General features: G+C 35.4%; 2 protein-coding genes and 2 pseudogenes across 2 annotated transcripts; 2 read left to right on the forward strand and 2 right to left on the reverse strand.

Annotated features, from left to right (window-relative positions):
- Positions 1-167: 167 nt before the first annotated feature.
- Positions 168-12,477, forward strand: LOC110702452 (glutathione S-transferase T1-like). The gene is made up of 7 exons (XM_021880159.1): positions 168-365; positions 570-643; positions 1,141-1,201; positions 1,361-1,411; positions 1,654-1,733; positions 2,016-2,221; positions 12,298-12,477. Exons 1-7 carry the CDS (start codon positions 292-294, stop codon positions 12,475-12,477), a joined length of 726 nt encoding a protein of 241 aa, XP_021735851.1. The 5' UTR covers positions 168-291.
- Positions 12,478-12,732: 255 nt separating this feature from the next.
- On the reverse strand, positions 12,733-16,517 carry LOC110702451 (annotated as a pseudogene).
- A 3,655-nt stretch (positions 16,518-20,172) lies between these two features.
- On the reverse strand, positions 20,173-21,018 carry LOC110702280 (annotated as a pseudogene).
- A 4,053-nt stretch (positions 21,019-25,071) lies between these two features.
- Positions 25,072-25,734, forward strand: LOC110702281 (70 kDa peptidyl-prolyl isomerase-like). The gene has a single exon (XM_021879983.1). It carries the CDS (start codon positions 25,072-25,074, stop codon positions 25,732-25,734), a length of 663 nt encoding a protein of 220 aa, XP_021735675.1.
- Positions 25,735-27,523: the final 1,789 nt, after the last annotated feature.

Raw genomic sequence — 27,523 nt, forward strand, 5'->3', positions numbered from 1 at the left:
ATTAATTTAACATGACTCAACTTTAAAAATTAACTTAACCTTATCAGATTCGATCCGAACATTCGAATTGACAACACTAATCACAAATCGGCTTTATTAGTGTCATTTTAAGCCACAACTACTCAAGCTCCTTCCGACCCTACCTCTTTTAACAAAGAGAAACGAATAAAGTAAATTAGACAAAAGATGTTAATTGTGTCCTACAACTTTATCTATAATTATATGGTCTTGTATTCACTCAAATAATGAGTACTGCCAAAACAAGAAAGAGTTTGAGAGAAAGCGAGAGAAATGGCAACAGAATTGCTCAAGATTTACGGTGATCGCAAGTCTCAACCCACCCGTGCTATCTTGATCTTTTGCAAGTATTTTACTCTTTCCTTTATTCCCTTCATTTTAAAAAAAAAAAAATTATTTTGTTTTATCCATAAGATTGATCATTGAAAAACATCATACAATTTTGATCATCGAAAATGTTATACAATTATCGTTTTAAAGATGCTTGGCATAATTTGGATTTACATGTATAATTCTTAATTATTATACACCAATTAATATTTGTAATTTAGGGCTAATGGGATCCAATTTGAGGAGGTAAAAATAAGACTCTTCACTTCTGATGTTCAAACCCCAGAGTATCAAGGTATAGTATGCTACCCATTTTTCTAAGCAATAATATTTCGTTTAACAATTAATTAGTACTCGTACGAGTTTTGGCTTTTGTTTCTTTGATTAGAAGATATAAATTTAATTAATTTTGTCAAATCAGAAATTTTATGTTTCATTCGCAAGGTAAAATTAATGTAGTACTCAATTTAGTAGATGATTGATAGAGATATACGAGTGTTTTTTTAACAGTAAGGGAAAACCTAATTAGACCTTAATACTTGTGGTTTTTTTGGTGAACGATTTGAGGCCTGGCACTTAATTGGGGGGGGGGGGGGGGAGGGTAGAAGGGAAGGGTAAAAGAAGAATTCCTACCCTCAAGTACCCGGCCTAGATGCTTGATATAGGCCAAGATGCCTACCAATCAACCACATTATATTGAATTGGCTTGCGAATTTGCGATGCATTGTGATTATTACCCCTTTCTTTCTTTCTTCTCTAATACAGTAGTTATTTTGTGGTTTAATCTTTCAGCAATTCATCCATTGAAGAAAGTCCCAGCAATAGCTGATGGAGATTTTACTCTCTTTGAAAGGTAATCCTATAGAGTACATAAAATAATTTGTTAAAATTACTTATGTTACAAACTACTAACAATCATGGAATAAAGCTTTTAATTATGCATCTATTTAATACAATTTAAAAAAATTATCAATTAGCATTTTTTGATTCTTATGTTTTACTCTGCTTGCAGCCATGCCATACTCACGTACCTTGCTTGTTGGTATCAAGTGCCTGATCATTGGTGAGCTTATTATGTTTTTCCTCGCTAGTCAAATTAGGAAACTAATTTTGATACACCTTATACTCCGTATTGATTTTGGCACATCCTTTGAGAGGCAATCATAGAAAATTGTGCTCTCGTAATTAGTGTGCCAAAATCAAATTTATACGTGTCAAAAATTGAATCATTCACGCCTATTTCTTTTTGAAATCCAATCTAGGCCAGGGCAAGTATTCATGTTTCAATTGAATTGAAAATTGCAGGTATCCTGCTGATCTACGGAAGAGAGCTAAGGTTCAATCCGTGTTGGATTGGCACCAGACAACTTTACGTTATGGTTCAAGTAATACTATCTCTCTATAACCCTTCTCAACTTAAAGTCTTAGACTATGTTCACTTTACCTGACCTAATTTGCCATGATTTGAATTTTTCTAATTTGATTTAATTTACCTGATTTGGCCTGGTATAAATTTGATTTTTATTTATTTATTTATTTTTATTTTTTTATTTATTTGATCTAGTCATTTATGATCATATACAAGAAAGAGTACTTTATAGTTTAATTATGCTGTATTATTTTGGTTTTTACTAATTCTCGTATAATTTGTTCTTGGATGAGCGCAGCAAGATACCTGATAAACACAGTATTAGCTCCAACATTTGGTAAAACGCCAAATCCTCAAGTAGCAGCCGAATATGAACAGATTTTGGTTCAATCTCTTTCAACCGTTGAGACTTTGTGGCTTAAAGGCGACGCCAAGTTCCTCCTAGGCAACGATCAACCTTCTGTTGCCGATCTTGCTCTAGTTTGCGAAATCATGCAACTTCATGTAAGCCATCATTTTTGGGTGCATATATAGAGTGTGACTCACAAAAGGCTAACGTATCTATCTAGACGAGACTTGGTTTTAGGTCTGTAGAGATCTAGTAAATATGCTTAAATAAATAGCCTATAAATAAGAATGTACAAGTATTCAATTAGATTGATCAACAAGTGTTTTAAACTTTTAAGTTTTAATGATCAGATATGTAAATATGTTTATCGATTATAGTACATACCAATAATTCAATGAGGCAATGATACTTATGATAGAATGATAATGATACCAACCGTACATTCGTACGATATGATATACATAATAATTAATCTATAATTACATATACATTAACAATATCGTATTGAATCAATTTCCATTTCCAAACATTGCATTTCTTATAAATTATAACTTACACGAGATTAAATGGATTCGTTATTTAGTTTGTTACTTTATTTAGATTACTAACTCAAACAACTTAATAAGTTAAATGGACGAAATCACGAAATCACTAATTAAAGTGGTGATGAAATCATTATGCAATACTAATGTACGAATAGTCAAATATACAACGGTTAGATTGAATGCCCATGAAAAACAATGGTTAGATTTTCATTACTTTATTAGTTATTACTTATAAAGTTATTATTAGTTTATTATATATACTGATATACAGTCACAGACTCACAGATATATATAATATACATATAGAGATGTCAGATATTGATGTGCATTAACTCATTAAGTCATTAACTATGTCGTATTGAATCAATTTCAATTTTGAAACATTTGCGTTTCTTACAATTTATAACTTATAAGTAATAAACTAATAATAATAATAATAATAATAATAATAATAATAGTAATAATAATAATAATTATAATAATATTATAATAATACTATAATAGTAGTACTGTAGTAGTAAACTAGTAATAATAATAATATTAACAAATAATTATACTAACAATAATAATAATAATAATAATCTTTCAAAATAATAATAATAATAAATAATTAAAAAAAACGGTCAAAAAGACCTAGAAAAGCACAAAGAAAAATCTAGACCGTTAGATCTAGATAAAAATTCTGGAATCTACAAAAAAAAAAAAAAAAAAATGAACGGTTAGATGTTGAGAATCCTTGAGATTGAATATGGACGGTTGATCAAATGAACAAGTAAAACCTAAACCTAGAATCTCAAGCCCACTCTATCAGCCATTCAGCCGTTTTACTCACTCTCAGTTTCTCTCTCTAACTTCTCAGTTTCTCAGTTCTCATCTCACTCATTCGTTTCTGAAATTCTCAAGAATCTCAAGCTCAACTTCTCAACTTTTAAAAATCCTAATTAGGGTTTTAGTTTTCGTTTCATTTGTGTTTTGGATCTACATTTCTGATTTCTCGCTTTACATTCTCGTTTTTTTGTTTTTTCAAATCTTCCTCTCCTTCAATTTGAAGGCTTCAAGCCGTCAAAAGTTCAAAACTCAAGGTAATTTTTTGTTAATTTTTGTTGTTTTCGTTTTGATTTTTTTCGTTTTTGTTTCGGTTTGTTTATTTAGGGTTTTTGTTTTCGTTTCATTTTTGTTTTGGATCTAAGTTCTAATTTCTGACTTTTTCATTGTCGTTTTTTTGTTTTTGTCTTCCTCTCCTTCAAGCCGTCAAACCTCAAGGTAATTTTTTGTTAATTTTTGTTGTTTTCGTTTTGATTTTTTTCGTTTTCGTTTCGGTTTTTTACTTTTTTTTATTTAGGGTTTTTATTTTCGTTTCATTTTTGTTTTGGATCTAAACTTCTTATTTCTGACTTTTCCATTCTCGTTTTTTTTTTCAATTCTTCCTCTCCTTCATGTCGTCAAACCTCAAGGTAATTTTGTTGTTAATTTTTTCGATTTTTTTCGTTTTCGTTTCGGTTTTTTTTTTTACTTCAAGTTCTTGATTTTTTCTTTTGATCTCCAGTTCAGGCAGTTCTCCATCTTCAAATCTCCTTCAAGCCGTCAAAGACTACTCAAAGGTAATTACTTTTTCCTTTTCGTTTTTTTAATACAGTTTTTCTGTTTTTGTATTTGATTATTGTTGTTATTTTCTAGTCTATGTTTGAGTTTACTTCTTATAAATCTTCATAGAGATTGCATATTTCCTTTGCTTTATATCTTCTATGAGAACTAGCTAAAGCCATTGTTTGCCTCTCTTATTTGCTTGTCTGTGGTGTCAAATTCATTTGATTGTCTAAGGTCCCAAAGTGATTGAGACCTTTCTTTTTTCTGTTTTCTTGCAGAGAGTCAATAGCAGTTATAAGCTGCAGGTATCTAGAACCAATAATGTACTGCATTTTCATGTATGCAACATGCATCTTGCTTGCAATGAGACATTAAGCCGTTTGTTTTCACACTCCAAGCTAGCTATCTTCTTATAGCAGCTGATCTGTACAATTACTTGGATCAGTGGGGGTCTGTCCTGATGTTGTATAAAAGCACTTGCATGTTTCTTATATGAGTTTCAGAAAGCAAGGGTGGACTTTTGATGGTCTGTATTTTGGCTATCTTGTGATTTCCTTCAGCCATTTAATGATATAACTGTGTTATTTTCTGGTACCGAATATCCCACTTCTAATTTGTATTTTGTTAGTGTTTTAAAAATTGAGTACGCTATTACTCAAGCCTTTAAAGACCCTAAACTTGCACCCATGGCAGCAGTTATGCTTGAGAAGTTTGAGACTTATTGGGAGGATTATAGTTTGATACTTTCAGTTGCTATTGCTCTTGATCCTCGTTATAAGTTGTTTCGAGTGAGACATATGTTGAACTCGTTGTATAATGATGAGGCATGCGACGAAAAGATTATGATGATTAAGGAAGCTTTTTATGACCTTTATAAATTTTATTCTACTGCATCTAATACAAGCTGCAGAAATCCTGCCTCTTCAAACACAGCTCAATCTGAAAATTCTAATCGCACGTTGAGATCTCAAAATATTTTTACGGTATTTATGTTATACAATATACTCAATATTAATGGTAGTCTTCTATTTTTATTTGTAATGTCATAATTTAACTTTTATAATAAAAAATCTGTTTCAGTTGCGTGAGGTTGATGACGAATGTGATGATTCAACTAGATGCCCTCTGGCTGATCTTGAGGCATATTTGAATGGACCTCGTTCGCGATTAATTCAAGGGGAACATTTTGATGTTCTCAAGTATTGGGAATCTCAAGCTTCTTCTCTTCCTATTTTAGCTAATATGGCAAGGGATGTTTTGGCCATTCCTATTACATCGGTGGCCTCTGAATCTTCTTTTAGTTTGGGTGGTCGTATTTTGAACAAATATAGGGGTAAACTTTTGCCAAAGAATGTTGAGGCATTGGTTACCACCCAAAATTGGTGCCGTGGTTATCAAGCGGATGTTGAGGAAGACGTCCTCCTTATTGGTAAAGAGATTGAAGCCGAAAGTGCTTCATTTGCATAACTGGTATTTGTGTCTCATTGTGGTTTATTTTATCTTGAAAAATCGTTGCCCTTGTCTTTTATTTTCAGACTTGCTGGCAGCATTTTTCAAGACTTTTAAAATCGTTGCCCTTGTCATTTATTTTCAGACTTGCTGGCAGCATTTTTCACGACTTTTAAAATCGTTGCCCTTGTCATTTATGTTGAGACTTAAATAGTTAAATGTATTTTGGTACTTGCTGGCAGCATTTCTCAAGTTTTTGTTAAAACAACCATTGCTCAGTGATGTAAATCTGAGAGCAATTTTAAAAAACAAAAGCTATAATTTTGAAGTTGCTTGAACTTGTTATGAGCTGCTGCCTGCTGGTAGTGCTTTTGCCTTTTGGTTGATGTCTCTGCTGAGTTGTTGCTGCTGCTGTTTCTTATGCTTGCTGTTTTAATTTTTCTTGAATCATCGTTACCCTTGTCATTTATGTTGAGACTTCAATGTATATGTACTTGCTGGCAGCATTTTTCAAGTTTTAAGTTAAAACAGCCATTGCTCAGTGATGATACGATAAACGTAAATCTGAGAGCAATTTTGAAAAACAAAAATAAGTTCCTGCTGAGTCCCTTCTGCTTATTGTTCCTTGCTTCTGATAAGTTGTTGATCTGTTATTGCGTAAGCTGGTTCCTGCTTGTTGCTGCTATTTCCTCTGCTCTTGGGTGCTGTGCTGCTGCTTCAAGATTCTGCTGCCTTTTGTTTTTAGGATATAGTAGTATACTAGTATTCTAGTATGTTAGCTTTCCTTTTACCGTCTGTTAGGGGTGTAAAATTTTTGATCATGTAAAGGAAGGGAAAGTTTCCCATTTTCTTCTACCATAAATTTCAAATCTAGACATCTAGTTATTCTCATGCAGTTTTATAAACATTTTAGTCCTCCCCCTTTACAAAATACTTGTATAAGAAATTTTTATAAAGTGATAATGTGAATGATTGTACATTTGTATGCCTTATTGACTAGTACAGTAATATTCTAATGCTTATGCCACTTTTGTAACGCAATCTCATACATCTCCAATCTTATGTTACCTTTGAGTGTTATTGGATGATCATGAATATCTTTATGAAGGAACAATGAAGATAATTTGGGTGGACTAGCATTATTACTGGAATGAAAATGGTACAAATGATATATCTTGTAATTAAAATAAATAAGTAATCTAAAACGATATTAATAATGCCGTTGGACTAGATCTAGGTGATATAAACCTTTGTATAAACCTAAGCCGTTTGATTAGATCTACATTTATTAACATTAATTGTATTTACTATTTAGCCATTTAGGTTGTAAATAATTCAATTTGAATTAAGCAGTTTGTAATCGGATCAGTTTAAACAGGTTGCGATTCGAAAACAGTTCGATTTTAACGGTTTAACGGGTTATGGCAGTTCAGTTTAGACGGTTAGCGGATTATAACGGTTCGGTTTATATTGTTTTTCCAGCGGTTTAAACGGTTTCGGTTCATAAACGGGTCGGTTTAAACGGTTAGCGGGTTACAAATGGTTCGGTTTAAACGGTTTTTTTTACGGTTTAAACGGTTTCGGTTTATAAACGGTTCGGGTCATTAACGGGTTTATAAACCATTCGGTTCGGTTTTGTTTCGGTTCGGATTTGAGCAGTTTGGTTTGTTATCGGTTTACGGTCCGTAACGGGTTGACAGGCTGTTGTCATAGATTCCCCTATGAAGAAGAAACACAGACTTTAAGCCTCAGGGCATCCGGAAAAAAGTGAATAGTATATTTCTTGATTGGAGCAGCAAGCATGAAAAGATCAATTTAACCTTTTCCCTTTCTCAAATCATATAGTGAGGGTAGAAGCTATTGTCACGTCTCTGTTATCGAGACATTTGGATTTCTTCTCATAATTTGCCCCGGCCATCTGTGTCTCATTTCTTGCGTATTATTGCTAGTCATTAGATTGACTTATATTTTCTTGCTAGAATGGTTATTATGCATAAAATACCACGATGTGATGCTCAAACACTTAAATAATTGGGTCTTGGGTAGTTGGGTATGAAGCTGAAATGGAAATTCTCAATTTGAAGATATAAGGACACTGAGTTGTTTGAAATAATATCTGGTCGATGCAGCATCTTTCTCAACTTGGTGTTCTACCTTGCCTTTGAAATATTCTCTGGTTGCATATTTGCATCCTCCAAATCCATATAACATAATTAAGTTACTGCTAAGTAGAATATTGGAATCTTGCTGGAATGCGCTTTGTGAGGAGTGATAAACTGGTAATATTGGGTAAACTTTGATGTTAGAATAAAAAGTACCTGTTAATTTCTTGTCCTCGGTTGATCTATCTGCAATCATTAATGTTGTTAAAGAGCTTTTCTATAGATATGTGAGCATGCTGTTTAATTGTTATGCTTAATCTGAAGTCAGTACACTGCCATAATTTTTAGCTTCGTTCAGTTTATATCTTATGTTATGTATTAAAATTAATTGACTATTTGCATGAAAATTTCCAGTCATGCAATCCTTATGTACCTTGCTTATGCATTTCCTGGAGTGGCAGATCATTGGTAAGTCCATCCCCTTACCCTCACGAACCTCTGAATAGTTCTTTTATCTATGTACTTTTTACTATAAGAGACATCAATATGACACATATCATCTTCTGATGAATATTTTCCCACAAAAAGGTTTTCTTTCTTTCTTTTTATTATAATTTACTTGAGTCTAATGTCTATAAATTACTTTATTTTTTAAACATACCAAATCTCATTGTATACGTTTTTTGTTTTTTTTTTTTAATTATTTATTATTTATTTTTTTTAAAAATAAGTGAATCAATATGGAAAAAATAACTGTCAATATTTAAACAACTTATTAGACCTCCAATGAAACCAAAAGGATAGGATAAACTAAAATGATTTGACAAAAATTATGAATTATATAATAAAGTTCATTTCAAGTAATCATCTTCTTTTAGTAGAAGTCACACTATTAGATATTTAGATTAATTATTATATAAACTAATACTGGATTATGCCAACAAATAAATAAAACATCTTCTTTTTGTAGATGTTGCACTATCTGCCTCATTATTTGGCATAATACTGGATTCTCTTTCACTTATCTGTTTGGCACCAATCTATACCCTATTACTCTTCATGCATCGATTCGTGATTGATGATATTTATTACTTGAAGGTACCCTGCTGATGTTAACAAGAGAGTTAAGATCCATTCTTGATGTGTCTATACTACATAAAATTTGACAAACTAGATTCAATTATATTATCTACAACTATGAAATATCACATATGCTGTAAACTAGAAACAGATTCATGACATCACTGGTAGCCTATCCTTTTTTCCTAGCCCCCTAGCCTTTATTGTGGCTTTGTATCCAGTGGCGGACCTGGCCTTGTGCCTGGTGGGTCAAGTGACTCACCAGGGCCCAAAAAAAAATCTAAGATTTAAAAAAAAAAAAAAAAAAAAAAAAATTGGTTTCTGGGAAATGGGGTTTCATGGAGTAGATAAAGCTCAAAAGTTGCTTAAATGGAGGAGAGAGAAAATATCGGGCAAGCTCACGAGCTACTTCAATGGAAGAGAGACATTGGAGCTGCTTCAATGGAAGAGAGAGAAAATGTCGGGAAAGGGAAACAGAATAGGAGAGAGAAAATTAGGGTAAGTGTGAGAATTTGAAAAGACGATATGTGAGATGGAATTTGAAAGTTTGAGAGGAAGAGATTTCAGGGATGGCCATGGGAGCTAGGTGATACGAAGGAGATAGAAGATAGTTGGATTTATTTGATATATTGTTTTCTTTTTCCTTCTTTTCATATACATCATTATTACTTTATTAGAATACTGTGCTAGGTGATGCTCTAAAATTGATATACCCTGAAATGAAATGATATTAAATAGACTTGCTTATCTGCAAAAGCAAGAGTACTTCTCCTGATTTCAAAATGTGTCAGTCTCTCAATTTTTAGATTGCTTTCCAAACTATTGAGCCAATCTGAATATCGTTCATTATGCACTACTTTCTGCATTTTCCAAAACATAATCTTGTTTTTTTTTTCAAGTATTAGCATGCTTCTTTTCTTTCTTTGGCTCTTAAAAAAATGAAGCAAATATCCTTAACAGTTTGTGTATTCCTCGTGTAGTTTCAATGGCCACAGTTTGTGTTAGGGTCTTTGATTCTTGCTGTGATGTTGATATAATTGAGCTGGACTTAATTTTGTAAGGGCTTGGATTTGCATGAATTTGACCCAAATACAAATCCTAATGACTGTATTATCCAAACAGGCCCAAATGGGAATTTCAAATGAAATCCGCATATCCAAACAGGCCATAAGAAAATTCCCAGAAATTTCATTTGGGAAATAATTTCCCGTGAAATACAACTTCTTATGGAAAATTATTTCCCTTATCAACCAAACGAGTTATTACTTCATACTGTTGTTTTGTGTCCTCTTGTTGCCTTCGATTCTAGTCCTGCTTGCTTAATGCTTATCAACAACACTTCTGTTTTGTGTCCTCTTGTTGAAGATCATATGCATTTCGCCCTATTTCTTACATTGTTGTTGTTTTTGCGAGTGTTTTGACCTAAGTTTCGTATATTTAGTTGGTTGCATATACTTAATATTTAGTTCTTTAATGTTATTTAGCTTCTGAGAAAGAGGGTACAAGAACAGAGGATATATGGTTTCTGGGTTTTTGAATGTATTTTTTAGTACTATTATTTGGTTGTTTGGTAAAAAAATTTTTTTTACATATTTGGTTATCGATTGTGACTCACCAGTCGGAAATTCCTGGGTCCGCCACTGTTTGTATCATATGCCAAATTTCAAAGCAGACTCCTTGTGTGCAGCCAGATAAATCTTTAGCAATTCATGAGATTTTTTTGTCATAATTTTTATGTTACTAGATGACATTGGCTCTCTCTACTTAGGTTCTATATGGTCCACTGCACAATGCTGTACTGCAAAATCGTTTTCCCCATTTTTCTGTTACATTGTTTGGATCGGTCTAGGAAAGGAAAAGTTGGGCTTCTTCCCAATATCTTGCTTTGAAGAATGATTTCATTTGCTTGTCCCTATGTCCTTTCAGATTTATTACCACCCTTTTCCTCTCTCCTTCGTGGGGTGTAAATTTCCTTAATTAGTAGTCCTTTTTGCAAAATTAATGAGTTAATAAACTGGTAATAAGCTGGAATTATAGTAACAACTAACAAGCATAAAAAATTCTTGAAACTTTTTGGGTTAATTCCTGTGGTGATTCTGTGATGCATATGGTATCTACGAGAATTGTGATGGAGGAAGTAAGAATTTTGGTTTGGGATTAAAATAAGTTCAAGGAAATTTTCTACGCTACCAATCAATGGAAAATTTATCAAAAATTGAGCCCCTGCCCTAAAAATGTACTTTCTTCTGAGTTCTTGATAGGCGTACCCTTTCTGTATATCTTCCCATTTTTTCATTGGCATTGACTCTCAAAATGTCAGGTGGTGGACAATTGGCTGGTATTATTTTGGGATCTGCGCTTCTGCCTTCTGGGCCATATTAGACGTCTCTATCTCACCCTCTGCAAGCATCCTTCCCCCATATGTTGATAAATCCTTAGTTGACATAATTGTTGTAATCCTTTTCTCTAGTGAGAGTCTGGTTCTCTTTTAGCGTCATGCTCCTTAGACCAGTTTGTTAGAGAGGAATACACAATGCCTGTCTGATTCTCATCGTATAATGTAGATAGAAAGATAGATGGAGTAAATAGGTGGGTGGATGGAAGAAAAGTTGGATAGAGTAAGAGATTGCAAATGTGTTATGTGTATGTATTATGAGGTAAAGGGATAACTAGGGTTAATCAAATGGTAAAAGGTGTTTGCCAAGAACATAAATATAGAATAGGGGAGAAGGGGAAAAACACCTCAAATTGGAAACTGAGTAGAAAGGGGATACTCTAATGGGAAAATTTTGCTCATTAAAATTTAGACCAACTTTTTTTAATTACAATAATGCTTCCTTTATATTGTTATTGAAAATGAAGTAATTTGTCTTTAAAAAAAAAAAAAAAAAAAAAAAGAAAGAAAGAAAATGAAGTAATTTGACTTTGAATTGATTCATTCAGCTTTGTCTAGAGGGCAGTGATCATCACCATTTTGCCTTTGATTAAGTAATGATGGTTTGAAGGTCAAATTTGGTTACATGTTCAGTTAAAGGTAGCGTTAGCTACATTACTCTAAAAAAAATGGGTGATAGTTGTTTTAGAAAAAAATATTAAGGTAGAAATGATATATATCAGGTACATCTGGACAAATATTTCTTATTATTTTTAATAAAGAAAAGTTTGCTACTATTACCGATAAAGATTGTATTGAGCATTGCTGTGCTTTCAATATAATTTATATAAGAAAGAACAGCAAATGATAACTTGCTTATTATATAAGCGTAGACATTGTGTCTATTCTGTCTGATATGTAACCCAAAATTTTCAGTTCTCATTTGTGCCTTTTTATGGGTATATTTTGGTGTTCTAAGCATGAACGAAGCTCTTAAAGCTGGTATGGCTATAAGTAATTCTTAGATCCTTTCTGGAGCCAGTGTAAGCTAGTTAGCTAGGTAGAGTGTGACGTTCAGTTTTTCTTGGTTTTAGGTTTTGGATGAAAAGGATCGTGCTAGGATACTTAGTCCATACAAGAAGGTTCAAGAGTGGATTGAAGCTACAAAGGCTTCAACACAGCCCCATTTTGATGATGTTCATGGGATTCTTTACAAAGCCAAGATAAAATTTCAGAAGCAAAGAGAAATTGCAACATTGCAATCAAAGATGTGAGGAATCTAATTCTAGAACATCTTCCTTACATTCTGGCTTTTGGTGTACAAAATACTAGAAGCTAAGAGAATTCTCGACTCTAGTATATGCTGTAATCTATACGTAAAAATACTAAAGAGAATTAGATGAAAGTTTATTTGGTCGAAACTCTTTTTTCAAGCCCCAATAATGAAGTTCAGTGTTTGATTCTTATCAACCCAACTTTAATATGAGTAGCAACAAGCCCCCTCGTCATATAGTGATAAATAGGCATTTTTACTCAACCCATATATCTGTAACTCCAACTTTGTCCAATATCTTTGGTCTTTTGTAGTTCTTCAGCAATAGAGATCCACAAACAACACTAACTGATGAGGCAGCCATTGCTGCTCCTGCAATCCATGGTGGTAAGCGGACTTTAAGTAAAGGGAACAAAACCCCTGCAGCAATTGGGATCCCTATCATGTTGTAACCCAATGAAAAAATATAATTCAAATGTATCCTAGAGAAAGTTTTTCTTCAGAGGTCGATGGCAGTTATGACATCCTCTAAGTTGCTCCTCATGAGAACAATGTCTGCTGCTTCTATGGCTATGTCTGTTCCTGCACCGATAGCCACTCCGACATCGGCTGCCACTAATGCAGGCGAATCATTAATACCATCTCCAACCATGGCCACTGCGTAACCTTTAGCCTGCAACATATGTTATCAGTGAGATGGTGAAATACATATGATTGTAAGTTTTTGGTGAGTAGAACATGATGTGACAGAGGTGGTATGAACGTGGCCAATAAGAGCTAAGAAGGAAAATTGTAACTTAAATTTTTTCATTAATGGAAATCAAGGCCAAAATGTAAAGGATTAAAATAAAATTGAGTAATAGCTCCTCTAGCACAAGAGGGGCTCAAGATTACCAGTAATTCCTTCACCTTTTCTGCCTTTTGCTCAGGCTTGGCTTCAGCAACCACAGTTTCTATTCCTACTTGTTTAGCAATGGAGTAGGCTGTTCCCTTGTTGTCACCTGTCATCATAGTGCTCTTGACTTTCATAGTCTTAAGAATCGATATGACTTCGGGTGCACATGGTTTCAGAGCATCAGAAATTGTTATTACCCCTGCCAGTTCACCATTAATAGATACCAGTATGCCTGTTTGGGCCATACTTTCTGCTTCAGCGAGCATTTCCTCTGCCTCAGACGGAATGTTGATTTTCTGGTTCAACATCAAGTCCTTGTTTCCAACAATAATCTCTTTCTTCTTAACTATGGCCTTGACGCCGTGACCACTAATGGCAACAAAGTCCCTTGCTTCTTCCCAGGTTTGTTTTCCTTCATCTGCTTTTAACTTCCGAGCGTTCTCAACGATGGCCTTTGCTAATGGGTGCTCGCTGTTGATCTTCCAGTTATACCCAAAGAATAGTGATTATTGGGATTAGCAGTGTGATAAAAGGTAAGGAAGTAAAACTATTTCCAATGAACTTTATAGGATGAACATTGATCGTACATTGTGATTTGTTAACACAGCAGTAAAAACGATTGTGGTCTGGGAATTAGTTTGTTCTATGAAGTGAATATTACCTCAGCAGCAGCTACCAATTCATAGAAGTCTTGTAACACCATTGGTCTCAGAAGTCGCGTGCTCACAACTACTGGTTTACCCTCTGTAAGAATCCCAGTCTTATCGAACACAACGCAATTCACCTACAGCATGAGGTTACAAATAAATCTTAAGCATGGGTGTACTTTAGTGGCCATCATTCTTTTTATCCTAGGAGCCTAGAAATTTGATACGTTATCAAGTTTTAAGTTATCAGATTCCATAATAAGACTATAACATACCTTATGAGCGATTTCAAGAGCTTGGCCTCCTTTGATTAGGACACCTTGAGAAGCCCCAACCCCTGTACCGACCATAACTGCAGTTGGAGTTGCCAAACCCAGAGCACAAGGGCAAGCAATAACTATAACTGAGATGCCAAACTGTAGTGCAAGCTCGAAGCTGTCCATGGATGAAGGTATCCATGATTTTGGGTAGCTGTGGAATTTTCCGGCAAGAAACCATGCCAGCCAAGTTGAAAATGCAAGAAGGATGACCTGTGGGAATAAAGTTCTAAATTAGAGTTGAAGGCGGTGACAAAGTAAAATCGTTAAAATGTTGCTGACTAACCAAAGGCACAAAGTATCTTGATATACGATCTGCAAGCTTCTGCACAGGTGCTTTGGCCATCTGTGCTGACTCAACAAGGCGTACAATCTGAGAAAGTGTGCTTTCTGATCCAATGCGTGTTGCCTTAATATGTAACACCCCGTTTTGATTCACTGTCCCTCCTATTACTTTATCACCCTTCCTCTTCTGTACTGGCTCTGCCCCCAAACTACTAAACCATCACTAGGTATTTTAGCCCCGGGAAGGACTTTGAGCACATCATTCTTGTGTGTCAACTTGGTATCGATTTCTTTTTCGTTTAGGATATTCCCATCTGCATCAAGAGTTAACAATGTTGCTGTTTCAGGGGCCAAGTCCATTAGCTTGGCAATTGCTGCAGATGTCTTCCCTCTGGCCAAAGACTCTAGATACTTCCCTAGAAGTACAAAGGAAATGAGCATCGAACTTGTCTCAAAGAAATCTTTACCCGTAAACGTCTTAGAGGTAGCAGCTCTAAGCACTGTGTAGACCGAATAAAAGTAGGCTGCATTAGTCCCTAAGGTAATCAAAACATCCATATTAGGAGAACCATGCCTTAATGCTTATGACCCAGCACAAAATCTCCAACCGATTATGTATTGGACTGGAGTTGCTAACACCCACATTAGCATCTCACCAACAGTAAGCATCTTCACAACTTTGGCATCAAGTACATGCTTAACACCCGGAATATGCTCAAAGATCATAGATGTCAAAAATACCGGGATCATGAATATTAAACTCCACAGGAATGATCGATAATACTGCATCTGTTCCTGTTTGTGAGAATCCCTTCGCTGTTCTTCAGGATATATCATCACCTTGAATTGCTCTGATCCAGTTGACTCGATCACTTCAATAAATTTTCTAGGTCCTGTAATACCAGACTTGTAGGAAAGTGAGATTTTCTGAAGTTTCAGATCCATACCTATAATTTGAACACTAGGAAGTGCTTCCAGTGAGGTTTCAACCAATTTCCAAGATTGGTCAGTTTCTATACCTTCAACCTTTAGGTGCACTTCACTTCTATCTTCTCCTGTGCTGATAAGTACAGCTTCAAACCCGCTATCTTCCACAGCTTGAAGCAGCTCATTGTAGCCAACCAGCTCCGGATCAAAATGAATTTCGGCTTCTTCAGTTGCTAATGCAATCTGAGCCTTTTTAACACCATTAACTCCCAGAAGATTACCTTGAATGGCATCTTCACAAGTAATGCATGTCATGCCCTTTATGTGTACCATACATACTTGATTTCTTCCATTACTAATCTCATCATTAATCAATGCAGTCTGGAAGCCTAAATCTGCAATGGATTCACATGCTTTTTCTTCCTGTAGAATCAGACAATTTCGATTTGCCAGCATTCCTAACAATGGTGTGATAGTTTGACTTAAATAGTCTTGGGTGTACGATACATCTAGGTGTAGGTGTTATCATTTAAACCATTAATATCGTCAACAGCCTTAGCAGCTTTGATTATCTGCTTATATTCTTTAAGTATCCGACCAATTTAGAGAACTAAAGCAGTTCAAGTGTTCAACCAACTAATAAAAAAAAGTAAAAGATAGGTAGACAGATGATGCTCACATTAACAAAAGAGGGATTGAAAAGGACTTGTGCCCTGCTATTTGGAACGTCGATGATAGCCTCTACAATACCGGGAAGTTGCTTAATAGCTTTCTCGACAGAAGCAGCACTTGCAGAAGTCATTCCCATCACTGAAAACACAGCTTTCGATTCACACCCTCCTGTCTTTTCTGTAACAGAAACCCCTTTCAGGGATTTTGGCATCGAAGGGGATTGAGTTTCTGGCGACAAATCTATCCTGCAGCTGTTGCTGCGTATGCATGGTAACGCGAAGAGTTTTGGTGTTGCCATGGATTCTCACTCTCCTCTTCCTCCTAAAGTAAATCTCGCTCCGTATGTATTGTTGTTTTTCAATTACAGCTGACAAAAACTTGTACTCCGTGAAAGTATTAAAAATGCATGCAAAGATTTTTCTGCATGACCAGAATGTTCAAACTTTTGAAATTCTAGTTATGCCAGTGAAGATGATAGTTATTCGAAGTCAAACAATTAGCTAATGTGATGAACTGTTGACTTGTCAAGTATCACGAGGGTTGGATTTTTTTTTTCTTTTCTTTTTGGTGTTCAGAGAGCTGCAAGGGCAGAGTGAGAATCAAACCCAAGATCGCTTGAAACCTTAAGGGAAGCTCTATCCACTTGACCTATCTCTCACTCTCATGGAGGTTGGATTCAAACACTAAGAAAATGAGAAAAGTTTCATTTGAAAATTATTTAGGAACAAAGGAGTAGTTTCTTCGGTTTATTATTTTAAAGTGAATTTTTTATGTTTTCTAGTGCAGGTGATTTTTTGGAGGATGTTTTAATGGCTACCAAGACCAGGCCAAGAGAGTTTAGTTTTGTAATCTTGCACTCCGTAATGATTTTACATATAAAATTTTCAATTAAGAGGATAATCTTGTCACATTCATTTGTTTGACTATAAAAACAAAACCCAGTTTCTCTATTTTGTTCTTTTACATCTAAATAAAAATAAAATTTAAAGTCGTTAATATAATGAAATTTGCTTAAAAATTTAAAGTTGTTTTAATGAACATATCAAAGGTTTTTTCTAGATAACTGGTGTTTCAAGTCCTCAAAGATCGGAAAGATTATGAGCAATATGCTTACTTCCATCAAAGATTGATAAGTACTTTAAGTGAAAAAAGTCAAAGTGCTTTTGGTCACGTGATTTTTTTTAATTTACTATGAGCTCTTTTGAGACAGTGATTCCCTTATCCTTTCTCCTACACTTTTAATAAGTTTGAATAGTGAGAGGTATCGATTTATTAGGTTTTATCTATGTACCCCTATAAATTACTTTTGGGGTGAACTTTGAAAAGTATGAAGAACATGATTCAGAATTTGCGTGTGGATCATTCCTTTTAGCTTTGTTGCTGACAGAAATAACTATAGATTATGTTAGTTTCACATTTTGAAATACTCCATATTTTGCTAAACTAACAAATGCCAAGAGAATGTTGTACACATTATGCATAGAGGAAACTTATATATGATCTGTAAAGAGAGTAACCTGATCATAAAACTGATTGAGCTTATTGTTCGCTGCTCCGGCCTCCCCTCCCGCCCATAACATTCAGAGTTTGATTTCGATCTGAACCAACGTTTACGTGTACAACATGGAAGGGAAAGAATTGGAGCACTTTCTTGGCACTTTATGAACCTATTTACAATTTCATGATTTAGCCAAGTATAAGCAGAACTTCGTTCAGCTTATTGATACTTTTACCAGTACATATTTACAAAACTAGTAGTAGCTAATCATTCATCATATCATGTACTAATATGCATTTTCACTCAGCTCTTATTTAATTTCCTTAACTTGAAGGGTGTTCAATATCTTTGGTTTTTTGTAATTCTTCAGCAAGAGTGACCAACAAACAACACTGACTGATGGAGCAGCCATAGCTGCTCCTGCAATCCAGGGTGGTAAGCGGAATCTTAATGAGGGGAACAAAGCTCCTCCAGCAATTGGGATGGAAATATCCAGTGGATCACCCGCTCATCCGCTCCACCCGTCTTATTGGATGGGTGAAAAACACGGTTTAAACGGATGATAGGCGGGTGATGGATTAACGGATGCGGGTGGAAAATTTTCACCCATTACTCGATCCATTAACCCGACCCATCACCCGAATTTTTTTTAAAAAAAAAAACAAAACTTTTTTTCAATTTATGAAATCTTTATAATGGGCTAGGCCCAACTGAAGCTAGCTAATATCCTAAGTCAGTATTTTTATTCCTAAGCTAATATTCTAAACCCTAACCTTACAAAAAAAAAACCACCAGAGCTCTCTCTTACCCCTCTCTGTCTTGCCTCTCTCTCACGGTGGCACCTCTGCAACAAGGAAAACGACGATAGCAGCAACTCCACGTCTCCAACTATAGCAGCAACTCCACGGTAGCAGCGACTCCACGTCTACAATTATATACGATTTTTTAAAGGGTTTTTAGGGTTTTGTTCATTCAAATTAAATTACATATGTTGTTGAATTGTTGTTGCTAATTTCGGCATTGTTAATTCGAAATTAATTCGAATTTTTTGCTTGTTTTTAGGGTTGATATATATGAATCATATTTTTTCACAAATTTCAGACTTTTTTTTCACGAATTGCTACAACTTTTTGTTAATTGGCTGCTTGTGTTTAGGGTGCTGCTTGTTTAATTAATTGTTGATGTAAATTTGCTGCTAATTTAGGTATTGGAATTTGGATATCTATGAATTATGAGTTTATGTGTTAAAAAATCATCCCATAATTAAATAGTTTGATATTTCGATGAGTCAATGACGGTTGGGATGCACTAAATGTTACATAATTTTTAATCTAAAATGCTCATATTATACGTCCGATTATCACCCGAACCATCCATTTCACCCGTGGGTGATGGATGGATGGATTCGGGTGGATGTTATACTGGGTGGTGGATGGATCGGGTGGGGTGGATGGATGCGGGTGATGCTCCACCCACTCCGATCCCGATCCGATCCATTTCCATCTCTAATCATAGGTTGTATAGATATACTCCTTACTCTTAATAGAAACACCAAGGATTCACATTCTTAACATGGTATCAGATCCAAGTTCACGATATGAGACCTTAAATAGCTAAAGTTCACTGGGCCAATAGCCCTTCCATGTGAGGTGGAGTAAAGAAGCACTCTAGCCCGATAAATCACAAGAGACAGAGTTAAAAAAGACCTTGCATGTGAGGGGGAGTGTTGAATAATAAACCTCTCAGGTATTACCACATGTAAGTGTCTCACATTGGTTGAACAAGAGAGAGTTAAACACTTTATAAGGCTAATGGGCTACTCCTCCTATTGCCATATGGTTGTGGGATGGAACCTCCTTTGGACTTGTAAAGTGGACTCTCTCTCTTGGTTTGCGAGTGTTGCCCAGACCCGTATGAGGTTGATAACTGGTTGGTTAATTTTTCTTGGTGGCTCTCCGATTTCTTGGAAAACCAAGAAACAACCAACTGTTGCTAAGTCTTCATTAGAGGCAGAGTACCGTTCTATGTCCTCTGCTTCTGATGAGTTGAAGTGGTTGAAGACACTTTTGGTAGTCTGGGTGTGGCTTATCCTCATGCAATGAGTCTATTTTGTGATAGTCAGTCAACCTTGTACATCGCGCAAAATCCAGTGTTTCATGAGTGTACTAAACACATTGAGATCGATTGTCACTATGTTCGTGATGCCATTCAAGATGGTATTATTGAAACTTTTCATGTGCGGACGACGGAGCAGCTAGAGGATATATTTACGAAGGCATTGGGCAAACGACAATTTTTGTGTTTATTAGACAAGTTGGGCATTTGTGATTTGCATGCTCCCCCAACTTGAGGGGGGGTTAAACCAAATAACCTTTGTAATTAGTTAGCTATCGGGCTTACGTTTAGGCCCTATCATAAGTTGTATATATATACTCCTTACTCTTAATAAAAACACCTAGGATTCACATTCTTGACAAATTGCCACTCCGACATCAGCAGCTACTAATGCTGGTGAATCATTAATACCGTCTCCAACTAACCATTTCCACTACATAACCTTCAACACGTGTTTATTATCAGTGAAGTACTATATCGCAAATATCAAAGTATATCGCAAATATCAAAGGATTAAATGAAGGTAATACTTCTAAATTATGCTTGTTAGTCTCTTTTGAATAGAGGAAAGAAGAGTAATCAAAATCTGACCTGTAATTCCTTTATTTTCTCTGCTTTCTACTCAGGTTTAGCTTCAGCTATCACGGTCTCAATTCCAACTTGTTCGACAATGGAGTTGGCCGTCCCCTTGTTGTCACCAGTCACTATAATGCTCTCAACATTCATGGACTTAAGAATAGATATGACTTCAGGTGCACTCGGCTTCAGAGGATCAGAAATTGCTAACTTCATGACTAATGGATACCAGTATGCATGTTTCAGCCTTACCTTCGGCTTTTGAAAGCAACTTCTCTGCCTCTACTGGGATGGTGATTCCTTGGTTTAACATCAAGCTCTTATTTTCGATAAGAATGTCTTTGTTATTGACTATGGCCTTAACACCATGACCACTAATGGCCATGAATTCCCTTGCTTCTGCCCAAGTTTGGTGTTCTTTGTCTTCACTAAACTTCTTGGCATACTCGATGATGGCTTTTGCTAATGGGTGCTCACTATTGACCAGGAGAGAATTAGATGGTTGTTGGTTATTTGGAAAACGGGGAATATCGACTCTATTTATAAAGAAAAACCAACAGAAAAGATAAGGATTTAATCCAAATCCGACGCGGAGTAAAACAGGCGTCATCGCGGCGCGATAGGGTTATCCAGTGCGATGGGGGTATCGCGTCGTGATGATTCTATCTCCGAACAATGCCCAACGATATATTTTTGGAAGATAGGGTTCGTGCGGAATCCGACCTACAATCAAATTGGGTTAGTCGAATATTCGTAATTATTCTTATTAAATCCGTATAAAATATATTTAAAACACTTGTTTTATTCGAAATAAATTTTTTAATCATAATTATATAGGGTTTTTACATTTATGTTAGTTTTTATATCTTTTTCTTAGTCTTTTGGGTTGTTTTGTATATTTACATAAGTCATCATTTATCGCTCTATTAGGCTTCGTTTGTGTATTTCTTAATGTTTCAGGTGATCAATTTCATAGTCATTTGGATATTTTCGAAGTGTTTGAAGATGATTTGAATGATATTTGAATGGAAATCGATAGACGAGTTCATTGATCGAGGGATTTATGCTTGTGGATGTTGGCTTTAAGGATTTTATGCATGGGAAATGAATATATCATCCACAAGAGTCGCTATGGACCTTTCGGAAACGAATTTGAGTTAGAAACAGAGAAAAACGAAGGCTTGCAAGGTATCAAAAATGACCTTTGCTCACTGTTTTGATCATAACTCGAGTTCTACAGATCGGATTGAAGTGATTCAAGTTGCGTTGGAAACTAAAATTAAGAGCTTTCCAATGATAGGTCACACGCATCGAGAAGCTTCCTAGAACAGAAGTTATAAAGGTTTAAATCCAATTGATGCATTCAGCCACCCGCGGGATCTTGCTGTGGGTCTATCCTGCGACCACTCAAAGGCTGCTGTCGCTGCTGACAGGGCACGAGAACCACCCTGCAGCCGCGGGTTTGGTCGAGTGGTGATGGGCCACGAGCAACCTTGAATTCTCACGTTCCACGTCATTGCTTATCATCCAATAATATTTTAGCTTATGTATTTATTTCTATTTTAATTAGCTTAGAATTAGGCTTTAATATAAATACTTAAGAGGATTTTATTTGGTCTCTTATACTTTATTTTATGCTTGAACGTTCTTTTGAGTTTTTCTTCCTCCATTGTTAGACCCTAGATTTTGCTCTTCAGTAAGTAATTCAATCATTGAGGTATTTCATTCAATCTTTCGTTCTTTATTTTATTAATTATGAATTATAGTTTATTTATCTATTTTGTTTTGTTTATTTCAATTATGAGTGAGTAGCCGTTTTCTAGATCTAAGTGAGGGAAATTATGTTTATACCTTTTATTTATACTTATTTATTTATGAATTAGAGTTTGATTAGTTCCAATTGATTTGTGCTTTATTGTTTGATTTATGTAATTGGCTAATATCATGAGTTGATTATTTAGCGACCGAACTACATATATTAATTCAAAAGCGTTAATTCTCGACAATAGGATTAACAGTGCTTTAACTATTCGACCTAGTTTGTTTATTAATGGATTGTTTGCACTTTTAGGACCAAATCTATGCCCTAGACTTTAATTTATCAGATAACAACCTTATTTTTATTATTGTCATACTTTAGTTAATTGATCATCAAATCACTCTTTGTTTATCGAAATAGTTTATATAATAGGGATTCGACCCGTATTTGCTAAGTCTCAGTCAATACCGTGCACTTGCGGTATAACTTTTTATTCATCAATTTTCTTTTCAAAAATAGGATAATTAACAAATTACGTAAAACTGATTTGTGAATTAACAAATTACGTAAAACTTAAACAAATCCTAATGACTTTAGAAATATAAATGGACCCTCCACATCGTTCGATAATCAATGACGGGAAAGGTATTCATCACTGGGTTTGGTTTTTGGGAGACACAATCAAGTATCTATAGGTGTTCTAGTTTAAATTTTGGTTACTACCTTTCAATCTCAGTCTCGTAAATACCTCATGCTCCGTAGATCAATTATGGATGTCTATTATGAATTTAACAATAAGCATGCGCAAAACAATCTTTATTTATGCATGCCTAAACTGACTAAAAGGTAGATGAATTGAGCTGTTATCTGTTGCCACAGATGCAGAGGTTTCAGAAGATGTTATTATATTTGATTATGTGCATAAGATCAACTTTTCAAGCATTATTAGAGTAGAACAAGGTCTTGTTCCCCTCTATTCATTTTGATAGTTGAAAAGTTGGCAATACTTTAAAATCTAGGGAAAATAGTAAAAAATAATACAAACTTTGAGTAATCCGCCAAAAACAAATTAAACTTTAATTATTTTTTAATAATACAAACTTTGAGGTTATCCGCTTTAAACAAGTTAAAACCGATTAGTTACCTCGTGAATAGGTTATATAGCATGTGACATTGTATTATATTTTTAAAACTATTAAACAACTTTATAAGATAAATAAAAAAATTAACCGGCTAAATAAGTTGTAGGTAAAATAACTTGTTTAAAGCGAATATCCCTCAATGTTTGTATTATTTAGAAATAATTAAAAGTTTGACTTGTTTTTAGCGGACCGCACAAAGTTTGCATTATTTTTGACAATTTTTCCTAAAATCTATATCCACCCAATTCCACCTTTTGTACCCTTGCATAATTGTCAGCGGCGGTGGAGAGCCTTCGATTGAGTGTCGACAATTCGTCAAATTGCTTTGTGACACGTTTAGGGTTCTGTCTTTCTTTTTAGGAGATTGCAATCCGTACGGATATGAGATTTTTCGAACCTATAAGTACGATGCGAAGATTTTTCTGTATAACCGGAACGTTCTAACTTTAGAAATTCTAGTTATGCTAGTGAAGAGTGATAGTTATCGGAAGTCAAACAATTAGCGAATGTGTTGTACTGTTGACTTGTCAAGTATCATGGAGGTTGGATTTTTTTTTATTTTTTTATTTTTTTTTTGTTCCGAGAGCCACAAATGCGAAGTGAGAATCAATTAGTATTTTTTTTTTGACAAATGTACTCAATTTTTTTTTTTTGACAAAAAATTGATCAATTATGAAGATAATCTTGTCACATTCATATGTTTGACTATTAAAAAAATTCCGTTTTCTCTATTTTGTTCTCGTACATCAAAATAGAAATGAAAATAAAAATTACAGTCATTAATATAATCAAATTTGCTTTGAACATCAACGCCCTTCCACATTTAATAATTTAATGAACACATCAAAGTTTTTTACTGGCGTTTCAAATCCTCAAAGATCGAAAAAATTAATGAGCTCTGATAGGTACTTTTGGTGAAAAATGTCAAAGTGTTTTTGGTCACCTGAATTTTAAAATTTACTATGAGCTCTTTCGAGGTGGTGATTCCCTAATCTTTATCCCTAGTTTGAATAGTGAGAGGTATCGATTTATTAGGTTTATGTACCCCTAAATTACTTTTGGGGGTGAACTTTGAAGAGTATAAATTACATGATTCAGAATAAAAGTCGGGGCGTTACAAGGATACTTTCTCTCTCTACAAAACCCTCACCGCCTCACCACCGCTACGTCCACCGCCTCGTCTCTTTCTCTGTTTGCTCGCCGGCGATAGGCGCTCCTTCTCCTAGCTGTCGCCGGCGAGGCTAGTAGCCTGTCTATAGTTTCTTTGTTTGGTTGTTTCTCTTCGCCTCTTTCAAAGTACGGCTGACGAGAAGGGTGATCGTTCGGAGCAACGTTGTATCCTCTGTTTCTAGGTGTTTCGTTCCCTTTCCCGTTGTTTACTGCTCTTTTCTTTTTCGTTTACTTTCGTTTCCTTTGGTTTAGCTTTCTTTGTCCTTTTATGCCTTTTATTTTCCTTCTCTGCTTGCAACTTTCTTTAGGAGTTTAGTTGTGGTTGTTCTGGTTTTATATTTTGTTTTCCTTTTGTGTTTTTTTCTCCTTCAAAGGTGTGATCTCTATTGGTTTTGTTTTAGAGTTTTGGAGTAATTGGCATCAGTTCTTTGCTCTATAATCATATTTTACGTTTGAAAGAATAAAGGTGTTGTCTCTTTTGCTTTGTAGTAGCTGGTGAGATGGTGTGTTTGGTGGAATTCTCTTTTTTCTTTGGTTGTTATTTGTTCTTCTAGGTACATATCCTACTCTTACTCTGTTTCTAGTTTTGATTATGGAGTTATTTCCTGCTTTCATTTCTTTTCATCTTCCAGATGATTTTAATGATGAAAGTATCATCCACTTCCTTTCCTCTATGGATAAACCCAGTGACGTCGTAGTTCGTTCCTCGGAGTTCAAGGAGCAAGGGAACTCCTTGTTCAAGGCTGACAAGTTTAAACTTGCCTTTTCCAAGTATGAGTTGGCTAGTAAATTGTTATGTTTTACTATGCCGTGTTTTATGGAAGCTTTTGCTTCGTTTCGATCTTTGGCTTTTGCTCTGCATCTTAATCTTGCGGCTTGTGCTTTGAAGCTTCTTGATTATTCTGCTGTTGTTAAGCTTTGTTCCTTTGTGTTAGGGCTTGATTCCGATCATATAAAGGCTCTTTATAGGAGGGCTTCTGCGTATCAAGAATTGGGCAAGCTTCGTTCCGCTAGAAAGGATCTGGTTAAGGCTACTAAAAGTGATCCTAATAATACAGACGTGTTAACAAAGTTGCATTGTGTTGAAGGTTTGTTACAAGATGTGTCTTTAGTCGATAAAAAACAAAGGGGTAAGTTGGTCAAGTCTGTTACCCAAGTTGAGTCGACTTTTCAAGTTCCTAGTGACTATGTAGTTGGTTGTGAGGTAAACAAGGATTGTTGTTCTGCGGAAGTGGTTCAAACTGCTGGGGTTTAGTGTAGTGGGTTAAGTCCAGCTGTTTCAGAGCCAGTATTATTGCCTAGTTCGTTTAGTGATGACAAATAAAGAATGTAATTTCCCATCACCAGTTTTAGAGAGTGCTGATATGGAATGTGATTTCCAATCAGATTCAGTTGGTAATGATATGGATCGTGAGTCTTTACCACCTTCTCCTCGGGTTGAAGTCCCTTGTATGCATGAGTTTGTTTCTCGACATGGTTCGAGTTCATCCCTTCGGCTTTCTCCTTCAAATTTACAGCAAGTTATGCAAGGCAAGGTCATTCAGTTCTACCATTCTAAGTCTATGACGTTAATGTCAATTCGGGTTCATCCCAGTAAAACTTCTATCCAGACCGAGGTCCCCCAAGATGTAACTTCTAGGGAAGCAGAGTTCTCTATTTCCACTTCAGCTAAGTCCCCTAGTGGATTGGAGCAACAGGCAGTGTCCACTTTAGAGTTCCTGAAAGCTCCTATTTCGCAGTCCACGTATGCTCCGGTTTTGAAGTCTTATCAGGAGGAGATGATCACCTCTATTACGACAGAGGTCTCCCACAATGTGAAGTCCAGTGTAGCGATGTTCCCTACAGTTACTTCACAAAAGGTTTCATGTGATGATGATCGGCAGACGGTGCCCATTCTAGAGTCTCAGCCGGTTCTCACTTTGCAGCAGTCCACAGGTGCTCCTGTGATGCACAACAATTCGGAGTGCATGACTACCTTTTCTAATTCTGATAGTCAGATGGGAGAGATGAATTCGCAGGAGTTTGTGGGAAAAGTTTGTGTTCCAAGTTATCAGTTCTCCACTTTGCATTTCAGCGCCAAGGTTTTGGGGTGTAGACACCCATTTGTGTCTCCCCAAAACCAAACCCAGTGATGAGTGCCTTTCACGTGGAATCATAATCGAATGAAACGAAAGTGTAAAAAGGTTTAGTGTTGCGGAAAGTTTTATTTCTTTTCTTTTCTCTTCTCTCTGTTTTTGAAAACTTTATTTTAAGAAAATAGCCAATCCAGTTTGGTTGGTCCATGATATGGGTCCAATAATGGTGTAGTTGGATGGGGCTTGCAAAGACCTTTTCAACGATATATTATAAGCCCAATTCCAATGAATAGTGAGGAAGTTATGGCCAATTTACTAAACTGGGCCCGGTTTGAGTTTTAAATACGGCCCAATGATCTAGGGGAGGGCCTAATATGATTTATCATTCCTAATATAATTAGGAATGGTTTTGGTCTTCTAGAACATTCTAGAAGGTCTTATCATTCTTAATTCAATTAGGATTCTTTAGAGTTTTAATTAGATCAAATAACATTTTCGACTGAAATTATATTATTTTATCTTCTAGTACGGTAAAATTATCATAGTTTCGAAAATGTGTTAAAAGCCGGTTTGGCGTCCAACCCCAGGCCTTGGCGCCTGGAACCAGGATTGACGCCAGACGCCAGCCATTGGCGTCTGGCACTAGCCACTGGTCCTGGCGCCAATGAGCCAGGCCGGCGCCAAGTTGTTTCTGTGATCTTCAAGCTCTGTTTTGATAAATTATCTTTTTTGGTCGATTTTCTCTATAAATATTGTATCAGAAAATTCCGTTTTCATTCACCAATCACCAATTATCAATTTTCTTCATCTACAATCAATCTATCATCAACATTCTCCAATTCTCTTTATTCATCATCTTTCTTTCATCAATTCTCAATAACATTAATCTTTTAGCATTCTTTCTTTCTTGCTTTTTCATACAAAATTCCGCATTCACAAGATCTTGATACACCTAGCAATATTCGAAGT

The sequence above is a fragment of the Chenopodium quinoa genome, unplaced genomic scaffold (genome assembly GCF_001683475.1).
Source record: "Chenopodium quinoa cultivar QQ74 unplaced genomic scaffold, ASM168347v1, whole genome shotgun sequence".
In the NCBI taxonomy this organism is placed as follows: Eukaryota; Viridiplantae; Streptophyta; class Magnoliopsida; order Caryophyllales; family Amaranthaceae; genus Chenopodium; species Chenopodium quinoa.